The following is an 18,231-nucleotide window of genomic DNA, read 5'->3' on the forward strand; positions in this document are numbered from 1 at the left end:
TGGTATTCCCCTGAGAGAGGGGAAGGTCTGTCACAAAATCCACCGAGAGGTGGGACCATGGTCGTTGTGGAACGGGCAGGGGTTGTAACTTACCCCTGGGCAGATGTCGGGGCGCCTTACACTGGGCACACACCGAGCAGGAGGAGACATAAACCCTCACATCCCTAGCCAAAGTGGGCCACCAGTATTTAGTGCTAAGGCAATGCACTGTCCGGCCGATACCCGGATGTCCAGAGGAGGGTGACGTGTGAGCCCAGTAAATGAGTCGATCCCGAATCTCGCGCGGAACGTACCTCCGACCCTCAGGACACTGTGGAGGGCTGGGGTCGGTACGCAACGCTCGCTCGATTTCGGCATCGACCTCCCACACCACCGGTGCCACAAGGCAAGACTCCGGTAGTATGGGAGTGGGCTCAACGGACCTCTCCTCCGTGTCATACCGCCGGGACAGCGCATCTGCCTTACCATTCTGGGACCCAGGGATGTACGTGATTTTAAATACGAACCTGGTGAGAAACATACTCCATTGAGCCTGGCGAGGGTTCAGTCTCCTCGCTGCCCGGATGTACTCCAGGTTCCGATGGTCAGTCAAAATGAGGAAAGGGTGTTGAGCCCCCTCAAGCCAATGCCTCCACACCTTAAGGGCTTGAACTACAGCTAACAGCTCCCTGTCCCCAACGTCATAGTTACGCTCCGCCGGGCTGAGCTTCTTAGAGTAAAAGGCACAGGGGCGGAGTTTAGGTGGCGTGCCGGACCGTTGAGAGAGAACGGCCCCTATACCAGCCTCAGACGCGTCTACCTCGACCTGAAAGGGTAATGCGGGATCCGGATGCGCTAGCACCGGAGCCGACGTAAACAGGTCCTTCAGTCTCCTAAAGGCCCTGTCCGCATCGGCTGACCACTGCAGGCGCACCGGACCCCCCTTCAGAAGGGACGTGATGGGAGCTGCCACCTGTCCAAAACCCCGGATAAACCTCCGGTAGTAATTCGCAAAGCCCAAAAACTGCTGCACCTCTTTTACAGTAGTTGGGGTTTGCCAATTACGCACAGCGGACACACGATCCTCCTCCATTCTCACCCCTGACGCGGACAACCGATAACCCAAAAAGGAGACCGACTCCTGGAAAAACAGACATTTCTCTGCCTTGACATATAGGTCGTGCTCCAACAGCCTCCTCAATACACGACGCACCAGGGTTATATGCTCGGCTCGGGTAGACGAGTACACCAGAATGTCATCAATGTACACGACCACCCCTTGTCCCTGCATATCCCGGAAAATGTTATCTACGAAGGATTTGAAGACTGATGGAGCATTCATCAACCCATATGGCATGACGAGATATTCGAAATGACCTGACGTGGTACTAAACGCTGTCTTCCATTCGTCACCCTCCCTAATGCGCACCAAGTTATACGCGCTCCTGAGATCCAGTTTTGTGAAAAACCGCGCTCCATGCAATGACTCCGTCATGGTCGCAATCAGAGGGAGTGGATAACTGTATTTCACAGTAATCTGATTGAGACCACGGTAATCAATGCACGGGCGCAACCCTCCATCTTTCTTTTTCACAAAAAAGAAGCTCGAGGAGGCGGGAGAAGTGGAGGGCCGAATGTATCCTTGTCTCAAAGATTCGGCTATATAAGTCTCCATAGCTTTTCTCTCCTCTTGAGACAAAGGATACACATGGCTCCATGGGAGCGCTGCTCCTGCCTGGAGATCAATCGCACAATCCCCCTGTCTATGAGGAGGCAACTGCGTCGCCCTAGTTTTGCTAAACACGAGTGCTAAATCCCCATATTCAGGCGGAATGTGCAGTGCGGGCACTTGGTTTGGACTTTCCACCGAAGTCGCCCCCACGGAAACACCCAGACATCGCCCCTCGCACTGAGCAGACCACCCATCGAGAGCCCTCTGTTGCCACGAAATAGCAGGGTTATGGGTGCTTAACCAGGGAATCCCCAGCACCACTGGGTACGCAGGAGAGTCGATCAGATACAACTGTATAGTCTCCTCATGACCCCCCTGCGCACACATCCGAAGTGGCGCTGTGATCTCCCTGATCAACCCCGACCCCAACGGGCGGCTGTCTAAGGCATGAACGGGAAAAGGTTTGTCAACAGGTAGGAGAGGGATCCCTAACTCAAAACAAAACTTACGATCAACAAAATTCCCAGCTGCGCCTGAATCTACTAGCGCCTTATGCTGGGAATGAGGTGCAACCTGTGGAAAACAAACAGGTATACAAAAGTGTGCAACAGAAAGCTCTGGGTAAGTGGGACGTCTACTCACCTGGGAGGCCCCGCCAGTGCGTGGCCTGTTGTCGTTACTCCCGGAGAACCCTCCCCCGCACCTGGCCGTAGTGTGCCCTCCACGACCGCACTTGGTGCAGGAGACAGGCCCCCTCGGGCTCTTCCTACTCCGTTCTCTAGCGCCGGCACCCCCGAGCTCCATAGGGCTCGGCTCTGAGGTGCCGGAGGGCGGAATGGACGGACTCCCCTCGGGACGTCCACGGGTGGCCAGCAGGATGTCCAGACGGATGGACATATCGACCAACTGGTCGAAGGTAAGATGGGTATCCCTGCAGGCCAACTCACGTTGAACGTCCTCTCGTAGGCTACATCGAAAATGGTCGATGAGAGCCCGTTCATTCCACCCTGCATCCGCCGCTAGAGTCCGGTACTCTAGAGCGAACACCTGAGCGCTCCTCCTCCCCTGTCTCAAATGGACTAGACGCTCCCCCGCCGCTTTGCCCTCAGGTGGATGGTCGAACACGGCCTTGAAGCGGCGGGAGAACTCGGCGTAGGTGATGGTGTTGGCGTCCATCTTCCTCCACTCGGCGTTAGCCCACTCCAACGCCTTGCCCGTGAGACAGGAGATGAGGGCGGAAACGCTCTCGTATCCCGAGGGCACCGGGTGTACAGTGGCCAGGTAGAGCTCCACCTGCAGGAGGAACCCCTGACACCCGGCAGCTGTTCCGTCATACGCCCTCGGGAGCGAGAGCCGAATCCCCCTGGGTTCCGAACCTGGGACTGGTGGACCGACCGATGGAATGGACAGGGTAGGTGGAGGTGTGGGTACCCTGCTGGCCTCCCATCGGTGCATGATGTTGATTACCTCCTGTAGAGCGGTCTCCAGTTGTTGGATCTGGTCCTCTTGCCCACGGAGATGCTCCTCGAGCGACACAGCCGAGCGACACTGCCGATCCTGCTGATTCCATTGTATGGTGTGTGATTCTGTCAAGGCGTGCTGAAGGTGGGTGTGGTGTAGGAATCATGCGCAGGACGCAGAGGCTCAGTCCAAAGGCTTTAGTGCAATATATATTATATATATACAACAGAAGCACAATAAGCCCGAAGGCAAAAAGCACGACGCACACAGGCGACAAAACGAATGACGCACAAACATGTGCAAACAACCCTCTACAAAACACTGGAGTGAAAAATGTAGCTCCAAACACGAAACAGAAGCGCAATCACACACAACGACAAGCACACACAACGAGAACTAAATAGGACACTAACGAGGACTAACAAGACACAGGTGTACAACATCCAGACAAAACCAAACGAACATGAAACATAGATCGGTGGCAGCTAGTACTCCGGGGACGACGACCGCCGAAGCCTGCCCGAACCAGGAGGAGGAGCAGTCTCGGCCGAAACCGTGACACCAAGTGTTGGTGCTAAACTGTGTGTTATTGGATGCTAGCATGCTAGTTAGCTATGGTGTCATAGTTAGCTAGCTGAATAAAGTGGGTTGAGTCTATTCCTTTAAACATTGAACCGCTGTGGTTCACAACAATTCTGATTTCTAAAGGTGGAAGTTGGGAGAGTTTTTGTTCGGGTGGTTCAGTGAAACAATTATAGTTTCTGAGGTGGAAGTTTTGGTGAGGGAGGCCCTGCTCTCTCCTCTCCCAGATGTTTAGTTCATTTCATTCCGATCTCCTCTGCATTATTGTAGCCATTTGCTACAGCCTGTCAACTATGCCTCTGCCTATCCCTGTTCTCTCCTCTCTGCACAGAATACACAAACGCCTCACACCGCGTGGCTGCTGCCTCTCTAACCTGGTGGTCCCTGCACGCACCCCACACCTGGAGTTCCAGGTCTCAGGCAGCCTCTGGAACTGCCGTTCTGCTGCCAACAAAGCTGACTTCATCCCAGCCTATGCTAACCTCCAGTCCCTCGACTTCCTGGCGCTGACGGAAACATGGATTACCACTGAAAACACTGCTACTCCTACTGCTCTCTCCTCGTCTGACCATGTGTTCTCGCATACCCCGAGAGCATCTGGTCAGAGGGGTGGTGGCACAGGAATCCTCATCTCTCCCAAGTGGACATTCTCAATTTTTCCCCTAACCCATCTGTCTATCTCCTCATTTGAATTCCATGCTGTCACAGTCACTAGCCCATTTAAGCTTAATATCCTTGTCATCTATCGCCCTCCAGGTTCCCTTGGAGAGTTCATCAATGAGCTTGACGCCTTGATAAGTTCCTTTCCTGAGGATGGCTCACCCCTCACAGTTTTGGGGGATTTCAACCTCCCTATGTCCACATTTGACTCATTTCTCTCTGCCTCCTTCTTTCCACTCCTCTCCTCTTTTGACCTCACCCTCTCACCGTCCCCCCCTACTCACAAGGCAGGCAATACGCTTGACCTCATCTTTACTAGATGCTGCTCTTCTACTAATCTCACTGCAACTCCCCTCCATGTCTCCGACCACTACTTTGTTTCCTTTTCTCTCTCGCTCTCCTCCAACACTACTCACTCTGCCCCTACACAGATGGTAATGCGCCGCCGCAACCTTCGCTCTCTCTCTCCCACTACTCTCTCCTCTTCCATCCTATCATCTCTTCCCTCTGCTCAATCCTTCTCCCTCCAATCTCCTGATTCTGCCTCCTCAACCCTCCTCTCCTCCCTTTCTGCATCCTTTGACTCTCTGTGTCCCCTATCCTCCCGGCCGGCTCGGTCCTCCCCTCCAGCTCCGTGGCTTGATGACTCATTGCGAGCTCACAGAACAGAGCTCCGGGCAGCGGAGCGGAAATGGAAGAAAACTAAACTCCCTGCCGACCTGGCATCTTTTCACTCCCTCCTCTCTACATTTTCTTCATCTGTTTCTGCTGCTAAGGCCACTTTCTACCACTCTAAATTCCAAGCATCTGCCTCTAACCCTAGGAAGCTCTTTGCCACATTTTCCTCCCTGCTGAATCCCCCCCCAACCCCCCCCCCTCTCTCTCTGTGGATGACTTCGTCAACCACTTTGAAAAGAAGGTTGACGACATCCGATCCTCGTTTGTTAAGTCTAATGACACTACTGGTCCTACTCACACTGCCCTACCCTATGCTTTGACTTCTTTCTCCCCTCTCTCTCCAGATAAAATCCTGCGACTTGTGACTGCAGGCCGCCCAACAACCTGCCCGCTTGACCCCATCCCCTCCTCTCTTCTCCAGACCATCTCCGCTGACCTTCTCCCCTACCTCACCTCGCTGATCAACTCATCCTTGACCGCTGGCCATGTCCCTTCCGTCTTCAAGAGAGCGAGAGTTGCTCCCCTTCTCAAAAAACCAACACTCGATCCCACTGATGTCAACAACTACAGACCAGTATCCCTTCTTTCTTTTCTTTCCAAAACTATTGAGCGTGCCGTCTTTAGCCAACTCTCTTGCTGTCTCTCTCAGAATGACCTTCTTGATCCAAACCAGTCAGGTTTCAGGACTGGTCATTCAACTGAGACTGCTCTTCTCTGTGTCACGGAGGCTCTCCGCACTGCTAAAGCTAACTCTCTCTCCTCTGCTCTTGTCCTTCTAGACCTGTCTGCTGCCTTTGATACTGTGAACCATCAGATCCTCCTCTCCACCCTCTCCGAGCTGGGCATCTCCGGCGCGGCTCACTCCTGGATTGCGTCCTACCTGACCGGTCGCTCCTACCAAGTGGCGTGGCGAGAAGCTGTCTCCGCACCACGTGCTCTCACCACTGGTGTCCCCCAGGGCTCAGTTCTAGGCCCTCTCCTTTTCTCCCTATACACCAAGTCACTTGGCTCTGTCATATCCTCACATGGCCTCTCCTATCATTGCTACGCTGACGATACACAACTAATCTTCTCCTTTCCCCCTTCTGATAACCAGGTGGCGAATCGCATCTCTGCATGTCTGGCAGACATATCAGTATGGATGACGGATCACCACCTCAAGCTGAACCCTGGCAAGACGGAGCTGCTCTTCCTCCCGGGGAAGGACTGCCCGTTCCATGATCTCGCCATCACGGTTGACAACTCTGTTGTGTCCTCCTCCCAGAGTGCGAAGAGCCTTGGCGTGACCCTGGACAACACCCTGTCGTTCTCCGCTAACATCAAGGCGGTGACCCGCTCCTGCAGGTTCATGCTCTACAACATTCGGAGAGTACGACCCTGCCTTACACAGGAAGCGGCACAGGTCCTAATCCAGGTACTTGTCATCTCCCGTCTGGATTACTGCAACTCGCTGTTGGCTGGCCTCCTTGCCTGTGCCATTAAACCCCTACAACTCATCCAGAATGCCGCAGCCCGTCTGGTGTTCAACCTTCCCAAGTTCTCTCACGTCACCCCCCTCCTCCGCACACTCCACTGGCTTCCAGTTGAAGCTCGCATCCGTTACAAGACCATGGTGCTTGCCTATGGAGCAGTGAGGGGAACGGCACCTCTGTACCTTCGGGCTCTGATCAGTCCCTACACCCAAACGAGGGCATTGCGTTCATCAACCTCTGGCCTGCTGGCTCCCCTTCCTCTGCGGAAGCATAGTTCCCGCTCAGCCCAGTCAAAACTGTTCGCTGCTCTGGCACCCCAATGGTGGAACAAGCTCCCTCACGACGCCAGGACAGCGGAGTCACTCACCACCTTCCGGAGACATTTGAAACCCCACCTCTTTAAGGAATACCTGGGATAGGATAAAGTAATCCTTCTACCCCCCCCAAAAAAAAAAATTTGTAAAGTGGTTATCCCACTGGCTATAGGGTGAATGCACCAATTTGTGAGTCGCTCTGGATAAGAGCGTCTGCTAAATGACGTAAATGTGCCCTTGAGCAAGGCACTTAACCCTAATTGCTCCTGTAAGTCGCTCTGGATAAGAGCGTCTGCTAAATGACTAAAATGTAAATGTAATAATGTATATGTCCGCTAAAGCAGTTTGTTTGCTGTTGAACTCCACATAATAAACCTCACTGATTGTTTTCAACATAGTGCAGCATTCAAAATGTCCTACAACACTGGCAGTGTTACTGACATATCAATACATAAGACAGTAGCACACTTATGAGTGTCCACTCACCTGAGCCAAACACCTCTCCAACTGTCTCGCTGACTTCCCCTTCCCCACTAACAGAATTCTTCAGCTTGCAGATGTACTTGTAACCATTGGTTGGTTTGCCAGTGTCGCTCTTAAAGAGATTCATCTGTTTATCTAAGACCTCCCACTCCCCCTCTCCCACTTTCCAGCTGTAGGTGATGGGTTCAGCATCAGTGGTGTCACCTTCACAGGTCAGAGTGCAGGAGGTTTTGTCTGGGGTACAGGATGAAGTGATTGTGGGTTTCGGGACTGCTTCTGTAAATAGAGGAAAGAAACAGGAATAATTTGGGAAAATGCTTGTGAGGCACTGAATAACCTGCTGTTTCGTGCACGACCACGCGCACACATACACACATGTACATACACACAGATGTATGCACACACACACACACACACACACACACACACACACATAAACACTTACTGATAACAGACAGTTTATATGTCTTGTCAAGCAGTTTGCTGTTGAACTCCACAGAATAAACTCCACTGTCTGTTTTCGTCAATCCACTGATTCTCAGCTCTCCAGTAGTCTGGTCCAGGGTTGTGCGGCCATTGAAGGGAGCATAGATTTCCATACCAAAATCCTTGTCCCACTCTGCCACCTTGTTCTTCCCATGCTTCCATATGATGCCTGTGATGGGGCCAGGCACTGTAGACTTGTCTGGCTTCAACACGAGCTCACCTCCCACTTTATGATAAAGATCATCTGGAAAAGCAGACATTTCATACATGTAAAAGAGTATCAATGTATCCAGAGTAACACATTATGGTTAGGGTATGAATATGTGGTCCTAACCTTATTGGCATTGAAAGTGACATTATTATGAACCTTTACTTTTTATGTCAAGAATTCTGCTTGCTGGGCGTACCTGGTCTATCTAGTCTGCCCACTTTGCCAGTATTTGCCCCCTCACCACCACCACTGGAGCGGAAATGTATCTACGCTACACCATAGATGAAAATCTTTGGGTACACCCTGCCTCTGAGGTTGTCCACTATTATATCACCAGCTAGGTTTCCATCCAATTTGCGACTGATTTTCATGTGAATATTCAAAAATCTGCATTAAAACAATATGCACATTTTCCCACCAGAGATATGTTTCCATTAAACTGAGTTTTTGCGGATAAAAGGCTTGTCACGGACAGAAGAGGACCCAAGAGCGCAAGTTCAAATTCAGAGTTCTTTATTGAAGGTTTCAGGCGGGAAGAGGAGTGCCAGGGGTGTCAGGGGTTCCAGGGGTGCTTGGGGCTCTGGGGTTTTACAGGGTCCTGTGGGTACCTGTGCTCCGGGGGTCACCAAATGTCCGGGGGTGTCCAGTCCAAGTGCTTAGTGTGTGTGTTCCCCAGTGATGGAGCGGCGTATCGGGCTGAGGGTGGTGAAGCGTCTGGGCACGCTCATCTGGTGGTCGGAGACCTGGGGGAACACACACACAACAGCAATATGAATGGCAGGCAGAAGTACAGATCAGGGCTGGGCAAATATCGTGGTGAGAGACAGAAGGCAGAATCGAGTTACCGGAGGGGCTGAAGATCGGAGAGTAGTCGAGGTCCAGAAGGCAGGTCGGGATAGACGGGGCAGTAGAACAAGGAGGCAGTCAAGAAAGGATCGGTATCACAAACAGGAGTCAGAGCGCAGACAGGCAGGTTACTGGTCCGGGTTTGAAGACGATCTGACAGGGCTTGGCTGAAAAACAGGGCTTGATATACTGGGAGAGGTTAGTGGGGAAATGCAGTTCAGCTGGCAGAGTAATTAGAACAGAGTGAGGCAAGGTGAGGATGGTGAGTGGGAAATGCAGTGCAGCTGGCCAGGTAACAAGAGCAGAGCAGGGCGGAGCCAGGTGGAGCTCGTTAGGCAGAGTAGGGAGAGAGTGAGCAGAGTGGCAGAGATTTGAATGCAATTAATGTTGCTACCAGGGAGAGAGAGTGCTCATGACAGGACCCCCCCTCCAAGGGACGGCCCCAGAAGTCCCAAGAACAACATCATGCCGGGAGGGTGGAGGGGAGCAGGCGGCGGGTCAGAACTCCTCCGAGCGGTCCGAGTGAATCTCCTCATCCTCAGAAGGAGCTGGAGGGTCACGGTCGGGAGACAGGACAGGCACTGAGACAGGAGCAGGGTCAGGCACAGGACAGGAAGCAGGGCGGGCAGGACGGCTAGGAACCCCTCTTGGACGGCCCCTACGGATTGCAGGCTGATCAGGATGTAGTCGGTGGAAGTCAGTGATAAGGGTCCGGTCCACTATCCTCCTGGCCGGGATCCAGGTCCTCTCCTCTGGACCATATCCCTCCCAGTCAACGAGGTACTGGAGACCCCTACCCCTTCGCCTAGAGCGGAGCAGCCGCCGGACGGTGAAGACAGGACCGCCATCTACGAGGCGCGGAGGAGGTGGCGCCGGAGCTGCAGGGACCAGGGGACTTTCATGGACCGGCTTGACCTTGGAGACGTGGAAGGTGGGGTGGACCCGCATGGAAGCGGGCAACTGAAGTCGGACCGCCGTTGGACTGATGACTTTCTGCACAAGAAAAGGACCAATGAAGCGAGGGGCCAGCTTTCGTGATTCAACCCGCAGCGGCAGATCCCGGGCAGACAGCCAGACCTTCTGACCAACCCGGTAAGTAGGTGCTGGGGTCCTCCGTCGGTTGGCACCGACGGCGTAGCTGGTTCCAGACTTCAGGAGCACAGTGCGAGCCTGGGCCCAAGTGCGGCGGCAGCGGCGGGCATACGCAAGAGCAGACGGACAGGTGGCATCCGCCTCCTGGCTGGCAAACAGTGGAGGTTGATACCCGTAGACACACTGAAAGGGGGAGAGCCCGGTGGAGGAACTGGTGAGTGAATTATGGGCATATTCCACCCAGAGCAGGTGTTGAGCCCAGGCCCGGGGATTTTGGGAAGCCACACACCTCAGTGCCTTCTCCAGCTCCTGGTTCATGCGTTCAGTCTGGCCGTTTGACTGCGGGTGGAATCCAGACGATAGGCTGGCGGTGGCCCCAAGGAGATGACAGAACTCCTTCCAAAAGGTTGCTGAGAATTGCGGGCCCCGGTCTGACACTATATCCTGGGGTAGGCCATGGATACGAAACACATGTTCCAGGACCACCTGGGAGGTCTCTTTAGCAGAGGGTAGTTTGGGAAGGGGCACGAAGTGGGTCATCTTACTAAAGCGGTCAACAATGGTAAGGATGACTGTGTGTCCGTCAGAGGGCGGAAGGCCCGTAACAAAGTCCAGTGAAACGTGGGACCAGGGCCTCTTGGGTATGAGTAGGGGTTGCAGCAACCCAGCAGGAGGCTGGTTGGGGGTCTTGTTTCGGTTACAAGTGGGACAAGCTCGGATGAATTCTCTGACATCCCGTCTCATCCGCCGCCACCAGAACCGCTGGCGGACCAGATGAAGGGTGCGAGTGATGCCGGGATGACAGGCCAGACGGGATTCGTGCCCCCACTGAATCACAGGTGACCTGAGATTTGCTGGAACAAACAGACGGTTGGGGGCGCTGGTGCTTGGACCTGGCTGGTCCCGAAGAGCCTCCATGACCTGCTTCTCGATCTCCCAGGTGAGGGCCGCTACGACCAAGTGGCTGGGAAGAATGGGGGCTGTCATGGCGGTGGTCTCGTCCTTCTGAAACATCCGGGAAAGAGCATCAGGTTTGATGTTGCGAGATCCCGGGCGGTAGGAGAGCGTGAAATTGAAGCGCGTAAAGAACAGAGACCACCGCTGTTGACGGGAGTTCAGCCTCCTGGCTGTTTGGATATACTCCAGGTTCTTGTGGTCTGTCCACACTACGAATGGTTCCTTTGACCCCTCTAACCAGTGCCGCCATTCTTCAAGGGCGAGCTTGACAGCCAACAGCTCGCGGTTCCCAATGTCGTAGTTGCATTCGGCAGGGGTTAGCCGACGGGAGTAGAAGGCACAGGGGTGCATCTTGCCATCCTCAGCTGCTCTTTGAGAAAGCACTGCACCCACTCCCACGTCCGAAGCATCTACCTCCACCACAAACTGCCTTGCTGCATCTGGCATCTGGAGGATGGGAGCAGAAGTGAAACATGTCTTGAGGATATTGAAGGCCTTATCAGCAGCTGATGTCCATTGGTACGGTTGTTTAGTGCTGGTTAGCGCCGTGAGGGGTGCAGCCACTGTGCTATAGTTTCTGATGAATCTCCTATAAAAGTTGGCAAAGCCCAGGAACTGTTGCAACTTTTTCCGAGACTCAGGAACTGGCCAGGAAGTGACAGCCGACACCTTCGTGAGATCCATCTGAATGCTGCCCTCGGTCACCACATACCCCAGGAATGAAACGGTTTTGGCATGGAACTCGCACTTCTCTGCCTTCACGAAAAGAGAGTTCTCCAGCAGGCGGCGCAGGACCAACTGGACGTGGTGCGTGTGTTCTGACAGAGTCTTTGAGAATATTAAAATATCGTCAAGGTACACAAATACGAACGTATTTAGCATGTCCCTGAGGATATCATTCACTAGGGCTTGAAAAACTGCTGGGGCATTGGTGAGGCCGAAGGGCATGACGAGATATTCATAGTGGCCGGTTGGTGTGTTGAACGCTGTCTTCCATTCGTCTCCCTCCCTCATCCGCACCAGATGGTAGGCATTGCGAAGGTCCAGCTTTGTGAATACAGTGGCTCCCTGCAGCAGTTCGAAGGCAGACGAAAGTAAGGGCAGTGGGTAGCGATTCTTAACCGTGATGTCGTTCAGACCCCGGTAATCTATGCATGGACGAAGAGAACCGTCCTTCTTGCCGACAAAGAAGAATCCCGCTCCTGCGGGGGAAGATGACGGTCTAATTATCCCGGCGGCAAGAGAGTCATTAATGTAGTCCTCCATGGCCTTTCTTTCCGGGGCTGACAGTGAATACAGACGACCCTTGGGAGGTGCTGTGCCAGGCAGGAGATCAATCGCGCAGTCATAGGGTCTGTGTGGGGGTAGAGATGTCGCCTTGGATTTGTTGAACACCTCTTTCAGGCTGTGGTAACAGGCCGGAACATTGGATATGTCGGGGGTAGCGCTAGATCTTTCCCGGTGAACGGGCAGGGTGGCCCCCCTTAAACAGGTCTGGTGACAACTCCTTCCCCACTCACGGACTGTTCCTGTCTCCCAGTCGATGTGGGGGTTGTGCTGACGGAGCCACGGGTATCCAAGAATGAGTGGTTGGCCAGGTGAGTGTAGGAGGTGAAACTGGATGGACTCCTGGTGGTTTCCTGACAGCAGGATTGTCACAGGGGCGGAGATATGAGTGACAGTGCCAAGATGATGCCCATCCAGGGCTCGTGCAGGAATGGGTTGTGTCAGTTGATGATGGTTCACGCCCAGTTGCTGTGCAAGCTCAGGGTCCATGATGTTTGCTTCGGCTCCGGAATCCACAAGGGCGGCCAATGTATGAGTCTTGTCAGAAAGCTGAAGGCGGAGATGAAGCAGGGTCTTTCGGATGGAGGGAGACTGAAGGCTTGTTGAGCTCACCCGGATCTCCCCTACACCTGGTGAGCTGCGGCTTTTGCCGGACAAGTGGCGACACGGTGATTTTCGCCACCACAGTAGAGGCAAAGGTTGGAGCTTAGACGGCGCCGACGCTCCTCGGGAGTCAGAGAGGCACGGCCAATCTCCATGGGCTCAGGCTGATTGAGTTGGCTATGGGACTTGACAGGCAGGGGCTGGACAGAAGCGGTATCGACCCGAGTGCGGATGGCAGGTTGACTGAGACGGCCCTTCTCCCTCCTCCGGGTCTGTATACGGCGGTCAATGCGGACGGCAAGGTCAATGGCGGCATCAAGCGTTGAGGGCGGGTCATGGGAAACAAGCTCGTCTTTGATATAGTCCGCCAGGCTATGGAGGAAGGCTTGCACCAGTGCCTCTGGGTTAAACGAGCTTTGACTGGCCAGGGTACGAAAGTCAATGGAGAAGTCTGCCACTGTCCGATTGCCCTGACGGATGGTGAGCAGAGCTTGTGACGCTTCGGCTGTTGGCGAGCCTAGGTCAAAGACCTTTAACATCTCCTCCTCAAAGGCACTGAAGGAGGCACAGGCTGGGGTTTGCCGGTCGAATTCCGCCGTTCCCCACAACCGAGCTCGACCGGTGAGATGTGTGATGACATACCCCACCTTGGCTCCCTCTGTTGAGAAAGTCCTGGGCTGTAGTGCAAACTGGATTCGGCAGCTGCTCAAGAATGGTCTTACTTGCTTCTGGTTGCCATCAAAACGTTCCGGGTTCCCAATCTTTGGTTCAGGAGCGTGGGGATCTGGTGGCAGCACTGCCGGGCCTGCAGCATTGGGACCTCCAGCGGAGGGATGAAGGAGTGTCGGTGGTACAGGAACAGAAGGACCAGGGGGGGGTGCAGGTGGAGTAGCCGGGTTTGAGAGTAGTTGCAGGGCTTGGGCTAGCTGTTGTTGCTGCAGTTGGAACTGTTGTTGCTGCTGGTTGAATAGCTGGAGAAGGGAAGCGATGTCGCCAGCCATCCGATTTATGTCTCCCTCAGAGCGTTCCAGTCGCTGTAGGGCAGTCATCTCTGGCTCTTCTTCCATCGTGGTCAGGGAGTGCGCTGGGTCCATGATGGTCAGATCGTTCTGTCACGGACAGAAGAGGACCCAAGAGCGCAAGTTCAAATTCAGAGTTCTTTATTGAAGGTTTCAGGCGGGAAGAGGAGTGCCAGGGGTGTCAGGGGTTCCAGGGGTGCTTGGGGCTCTGGGGTTTTACAGGGTCCTGTGGGTACCTGTGCTCCGGGGGTCACCAAATGTCCGGGGGTGTCCAGTCCAAGTGCTTAGTGTGTGTGTTCCCCAGTGATGGAGCGGCGTATCGGGCTGAGGGTGGTGAAGCGTCTGGGCACGCTCATCTGGTGGTCGGAGACCTGGGGGAACACACACACAACAGCAATATGAATGGCAGGCAGAAGTACAGATCAGGGCTGGGCAAATATCGTGGTGAGAGACAGAAGGCAGAATCGAGTTACCGGAGGGGCTGAAGATCGGAGAGTAGTCGAGGTCCAGAAGGCAGGTCGGGATAGACGGGGCAGTAGAACAAGGAGGCAGTCAAGAAAGGATCGGTATCACAAACAGGAGTCAGAGCGCAGACAGGCAGGTTACTGGTCCGGGTTTGAAGACGATCTGACAGGGCTTGGCTGAAAAACAGGGCTTGATATACTGGGAGAGGTTAGTGGGGAAATGCAGTTCAGCTGGCAGAGTAATTAGAACAGAGTGAGGCAAGGTGAGGATGGTGAGTGGGAAATGCAGTGCAGCTGGCCAGGTAACAAGAGCAGAGCAGGGCGGAGCCAGGTGGAGCTCGTTAGGCAGAGTAGGGAGAGAGTGAGCAGAGTGGCAGAGATTTGAATGCAATTAATGTTGCTACCAGGGAGAGAGAGTGCTCATGACAAGGCTGTATGATGACGTAGTGAAAATACAAATTATGCCATTAAATTCCCATGTACCGAATAAAAAATACAAGTTTAATTGGGTTTCCATCGCATTTTACACTCTACTGATGGTTTGTCCAAATCCTTTGCGTTATATAGACTGTTGTGTTATATAGACTGTTATCTACATAACTGTTATCTACAGCTAAGGTATCTACATTATGAGATTATTATGGATAAGAGCGAAATTATTTGTATTTATCAAATTGCAACAAAGCATCGATCATCATGTCACCAGAATAAGAACGTCAATATTTATTGGAAAGGAGCATCAAACTCATAACCTTGCACATTCACCACCCTGTGAAGTTCATCATCATGTGTTTAATCTGTAGCCTAATAAACTGCATGCTATCCCGAGTCGTAGTAGGAGGACCACACTACATGTCATCGCGTGACCAAGTTTATTTCCATATGATGGTTATTATAACCATAAAAGCGCATAAAAGCGCAATTAAAGATCCCACCTTGTCTAGCGTATTTTGTTTTGTCGACATTTGGAAAGTTTACCGAAAAATGTTGTTTCACACACACACGTAAACACACATGTACACACACACACACGTACACACACACACAGAAACACTTACTGATAACATAATGTATATGTCTGCTAAAGCAGTGATATATAGACTGTTGTGTTATATAGACTGTTGTGGTATATAGACTGTTGTGTTATATAGACTGTTGTGTTATATAGACTGTTGTGTTATATAGACTGTTGTGTTATATAGACTGTTGTGTTATATAGACTGTTGTGTTATATTGACTGTTGTGTTATATTGACTGTGTTATATAGACTGCTGTGTTATATAGATGTTGTATAGACTGTTTCGCTATATAGACTGTTGTGTTATATACACCACCGTTCAAAAAATTTGGGGTCACTTAGAAATGTCCTTGATTTCGAAAGAAAAGCAATTTTTTCTTCCATTAAAGCAACATGAAATTGATCAGAAATACAGTGTAGTAATTGTTAATGTTGTAAATGGCTATTGTAGATGGAAATGACTGATTTTTAATTGAATATCTACATAGGCGTACAGAGGCCCATTATCAGCAACCATCAGTCCTGTGTTCCAATGGCACGTTGTGTTTAACTAATCCAAGTTTATCATTTTAAAAGGCTAATTGATCATTAGAAAACCCTTTTGCAATTATGTTAGCACAGCTGAAAACTGTTGTGCTGATTAAAGAAGCAATAAAACTGGCCTTCTTGAGACTAGTTAAGTATCTGGAGCATCAGCAATTGTGGGTTCGATTACAGGCTCAAAATGACCAGAAACAAAGAACTTTCTTCTGAAACTCGTCAGTCTATTCTTGTTTTGAGAAATGAAGGCTATTCCATGCGAGAAATTGCCAAGAATCTGAAGATCTCGTACAACGCTGTGTACTACTCCCTTCACAGAACAGCGCAAACTGGCTCTAACCAGAATAGAAAGAGGAGTGGGAGGCCCCGGTGCACAACTGAGCAAGAGAACAAATACATTAGAGTGTCTAGTTTGAGAAACAGACGCCTCACAGGTCCTCAACTGGCAGCTTCATTAAATAGTACACGCAAAACACCAGTCTCAACGTCAACAGTGAAGAGGTGACTCCGGGTTGCTGACCTAGGCAGAGTTGCAAAGAAAAAGCTATATCTCAGACTGGCCAATAAAAAGAAAATATTAAGATGGGCAAAAGAACACAGACACTGGACAGAGGAAGATTGGAAAGAAAGTGTTATGGACAGACGGATTGAAGTTTGAGGTGTTCGGATCACAAAGAGGAACATTTGAGAGACGCAGACCAAATGAAAAGATGCTGGAGGAGTGCTTGATGCCATCTGTCAAGCATGGTGGAGGCAATGTGATGGTCTGGGGGTGATTTGGTGGTGGTAAAGTGGGAGATTTGTACAGGGTAAAATGGATTTTGAAGAAGGAAGGCTATCACTCCATTTTGCAACGCCATGCCATACCCTGTGGATGGCGCTTGATTGGAGCCAATTTCCTCCTACAACAGGATAATGACCCAAAGCACAGCTCTAAACTATGAAATAACTTTTTAGGGAAGAAGCAGTCAGCTGGTATTCTGTCTATAGTGGAGTGGAGAGCACAGTCACCGGATCTCATCCCTATTGAGCTGTTGTGGGAGCAGCTTGACCGTATGGTACGTAAGAAGTGCCCATCAAGCCAATCCAACTTGTGGGAGGTGCTTCAGGAAGCATGGGGTGAAATCTCTTCAGATTACCTCAACAAATTGACAACTAGAATGCCAAAGGTCTGCAAGGCTGTAATTGCTGCAAATGGAGGATTCTTTGACGAAAGCAATGTTTGAAGGACACAATTATTATTTTGTATTAAAAATCATTATTTCTATGCATTTTGCTGTCCTATTCAAACTCATTTCATGTATGTTTTCATGGAAAACAAGGACATTTCTAAGTGACCCCAAACTTTTGAACGGTAGTGTAGACTGTTGTGTTATATAGACTGTTGTGATATATAGACTGTTGTGATATATAGACTGTTGTGTTATACAGACTGTTGTGATATATAGACTGTTGTGTTATACAGACTGTTGTGATATATAGACTGTTGTGTTATATAGACTGTTGTGTTATATAGACTTTGTTATATAGACTGTTGGGTTATATAGACTGTTGTGTTATTGTTATAATGACTTTTGATACAAGATTCTTAATGTTGGTAAACTCCTAAGCTGCATGTAGGAGAGAGGACAACGACACGTCATGGGTTATAGAGGTCACTAGATAAGGGACAGAAGGTATGCGTGCCAAGATAGATTGGGGGCCACTTGTGATAATCTTAGAAGGTGTACGTGAGGGAATGGCCTGGCTAGGGTGACACAATATCAAGTACGGGGATACTATTGTGGTAGATGAGTGACAGATAATATATATCAAGAAGTAGATCGGGAGAGCATTATATAAACTGAGAGATTTTGTATGGAATTCATTCAGATGGCAGGAGGCTACGTCCGTACCGCCTGTCATTGAATCCATTATTGTAACCATTAAATGATGTCTGTATTAACTCTCCATCTGTGTCCCATATTCTCTTGCATCATGAACTTCTCAATACCAGAAACTCATCATAACAGTTATATAGACTGTTGTGTTATATAGACTGTTGTGTTATATAGACTGTTGTGTTATATAGACTGTTGTGTTATATAGACTGTTGTGATATATAGACTGTTGTGTTATATAGACTGTTGTGATATATAGACTGTTGTAATATATAGACTGTTGTGTTCAGTGGCGGCTCCTGAAAATATTCTCAGGGGGGGCAATTTTTCTGATGATTTAGGTGACCTACACACATTTTAAAAAAGATATGTCCAGCAACAACATGAAGACAGGGGCAGCATATAAGTCAATGCCAGAAGCATTTATTGACTGATCTCAAAAGTGTTGGCTTACAAAAGCAAAATAAGTTATCACAGTAAAAATAATCAAGGGTGTTCTTTCACATTCCTAAACACTGCATAAACAA

At 50.9% G+C, this 18,231-nt stretch overlaps 1 protein-coding gene across 1 annotated transcript in view; it reads right to left on the reverse strand.

Annotated features, from left to right (window-relative positions):
- The window catches only part of LOC311109562 (cell adhesion molecule CEACAM5-like), a gene marked incomplete at its 5' end in the record, with an annotated part of 33,525 nt that overhangs the window by 4,455 nt on the left and 10,839 nt on the right, over positions 1-18,231 (reverse strand). The window contains 2 exons of the mRNA XM_084152482.1: positions 7,305-7,577; positions 7,747-8,031. Of these exons, the coding sequence (XP_084008608.1) occupies positions 7,305-7,577; positions 7,747-8,031 (558 nt within the window). The remainder of the gene's footprint in view (positions 1-7,304; positions 7,578-7,746; positions 8,032-18,231) is intronic.

The sequence above is a fragment of the Coregonus lavaretus genome (genome assembly GCF_964263955.1).
Source record: "Coregonus lavaretus genome assembly, chromosome: 35".
NCBI lineage: Eukaryota > Metazoa > Chordata > Actinopteri > Salmoniformes > Salmonidae > Coregonus > Coregonus lavaretus.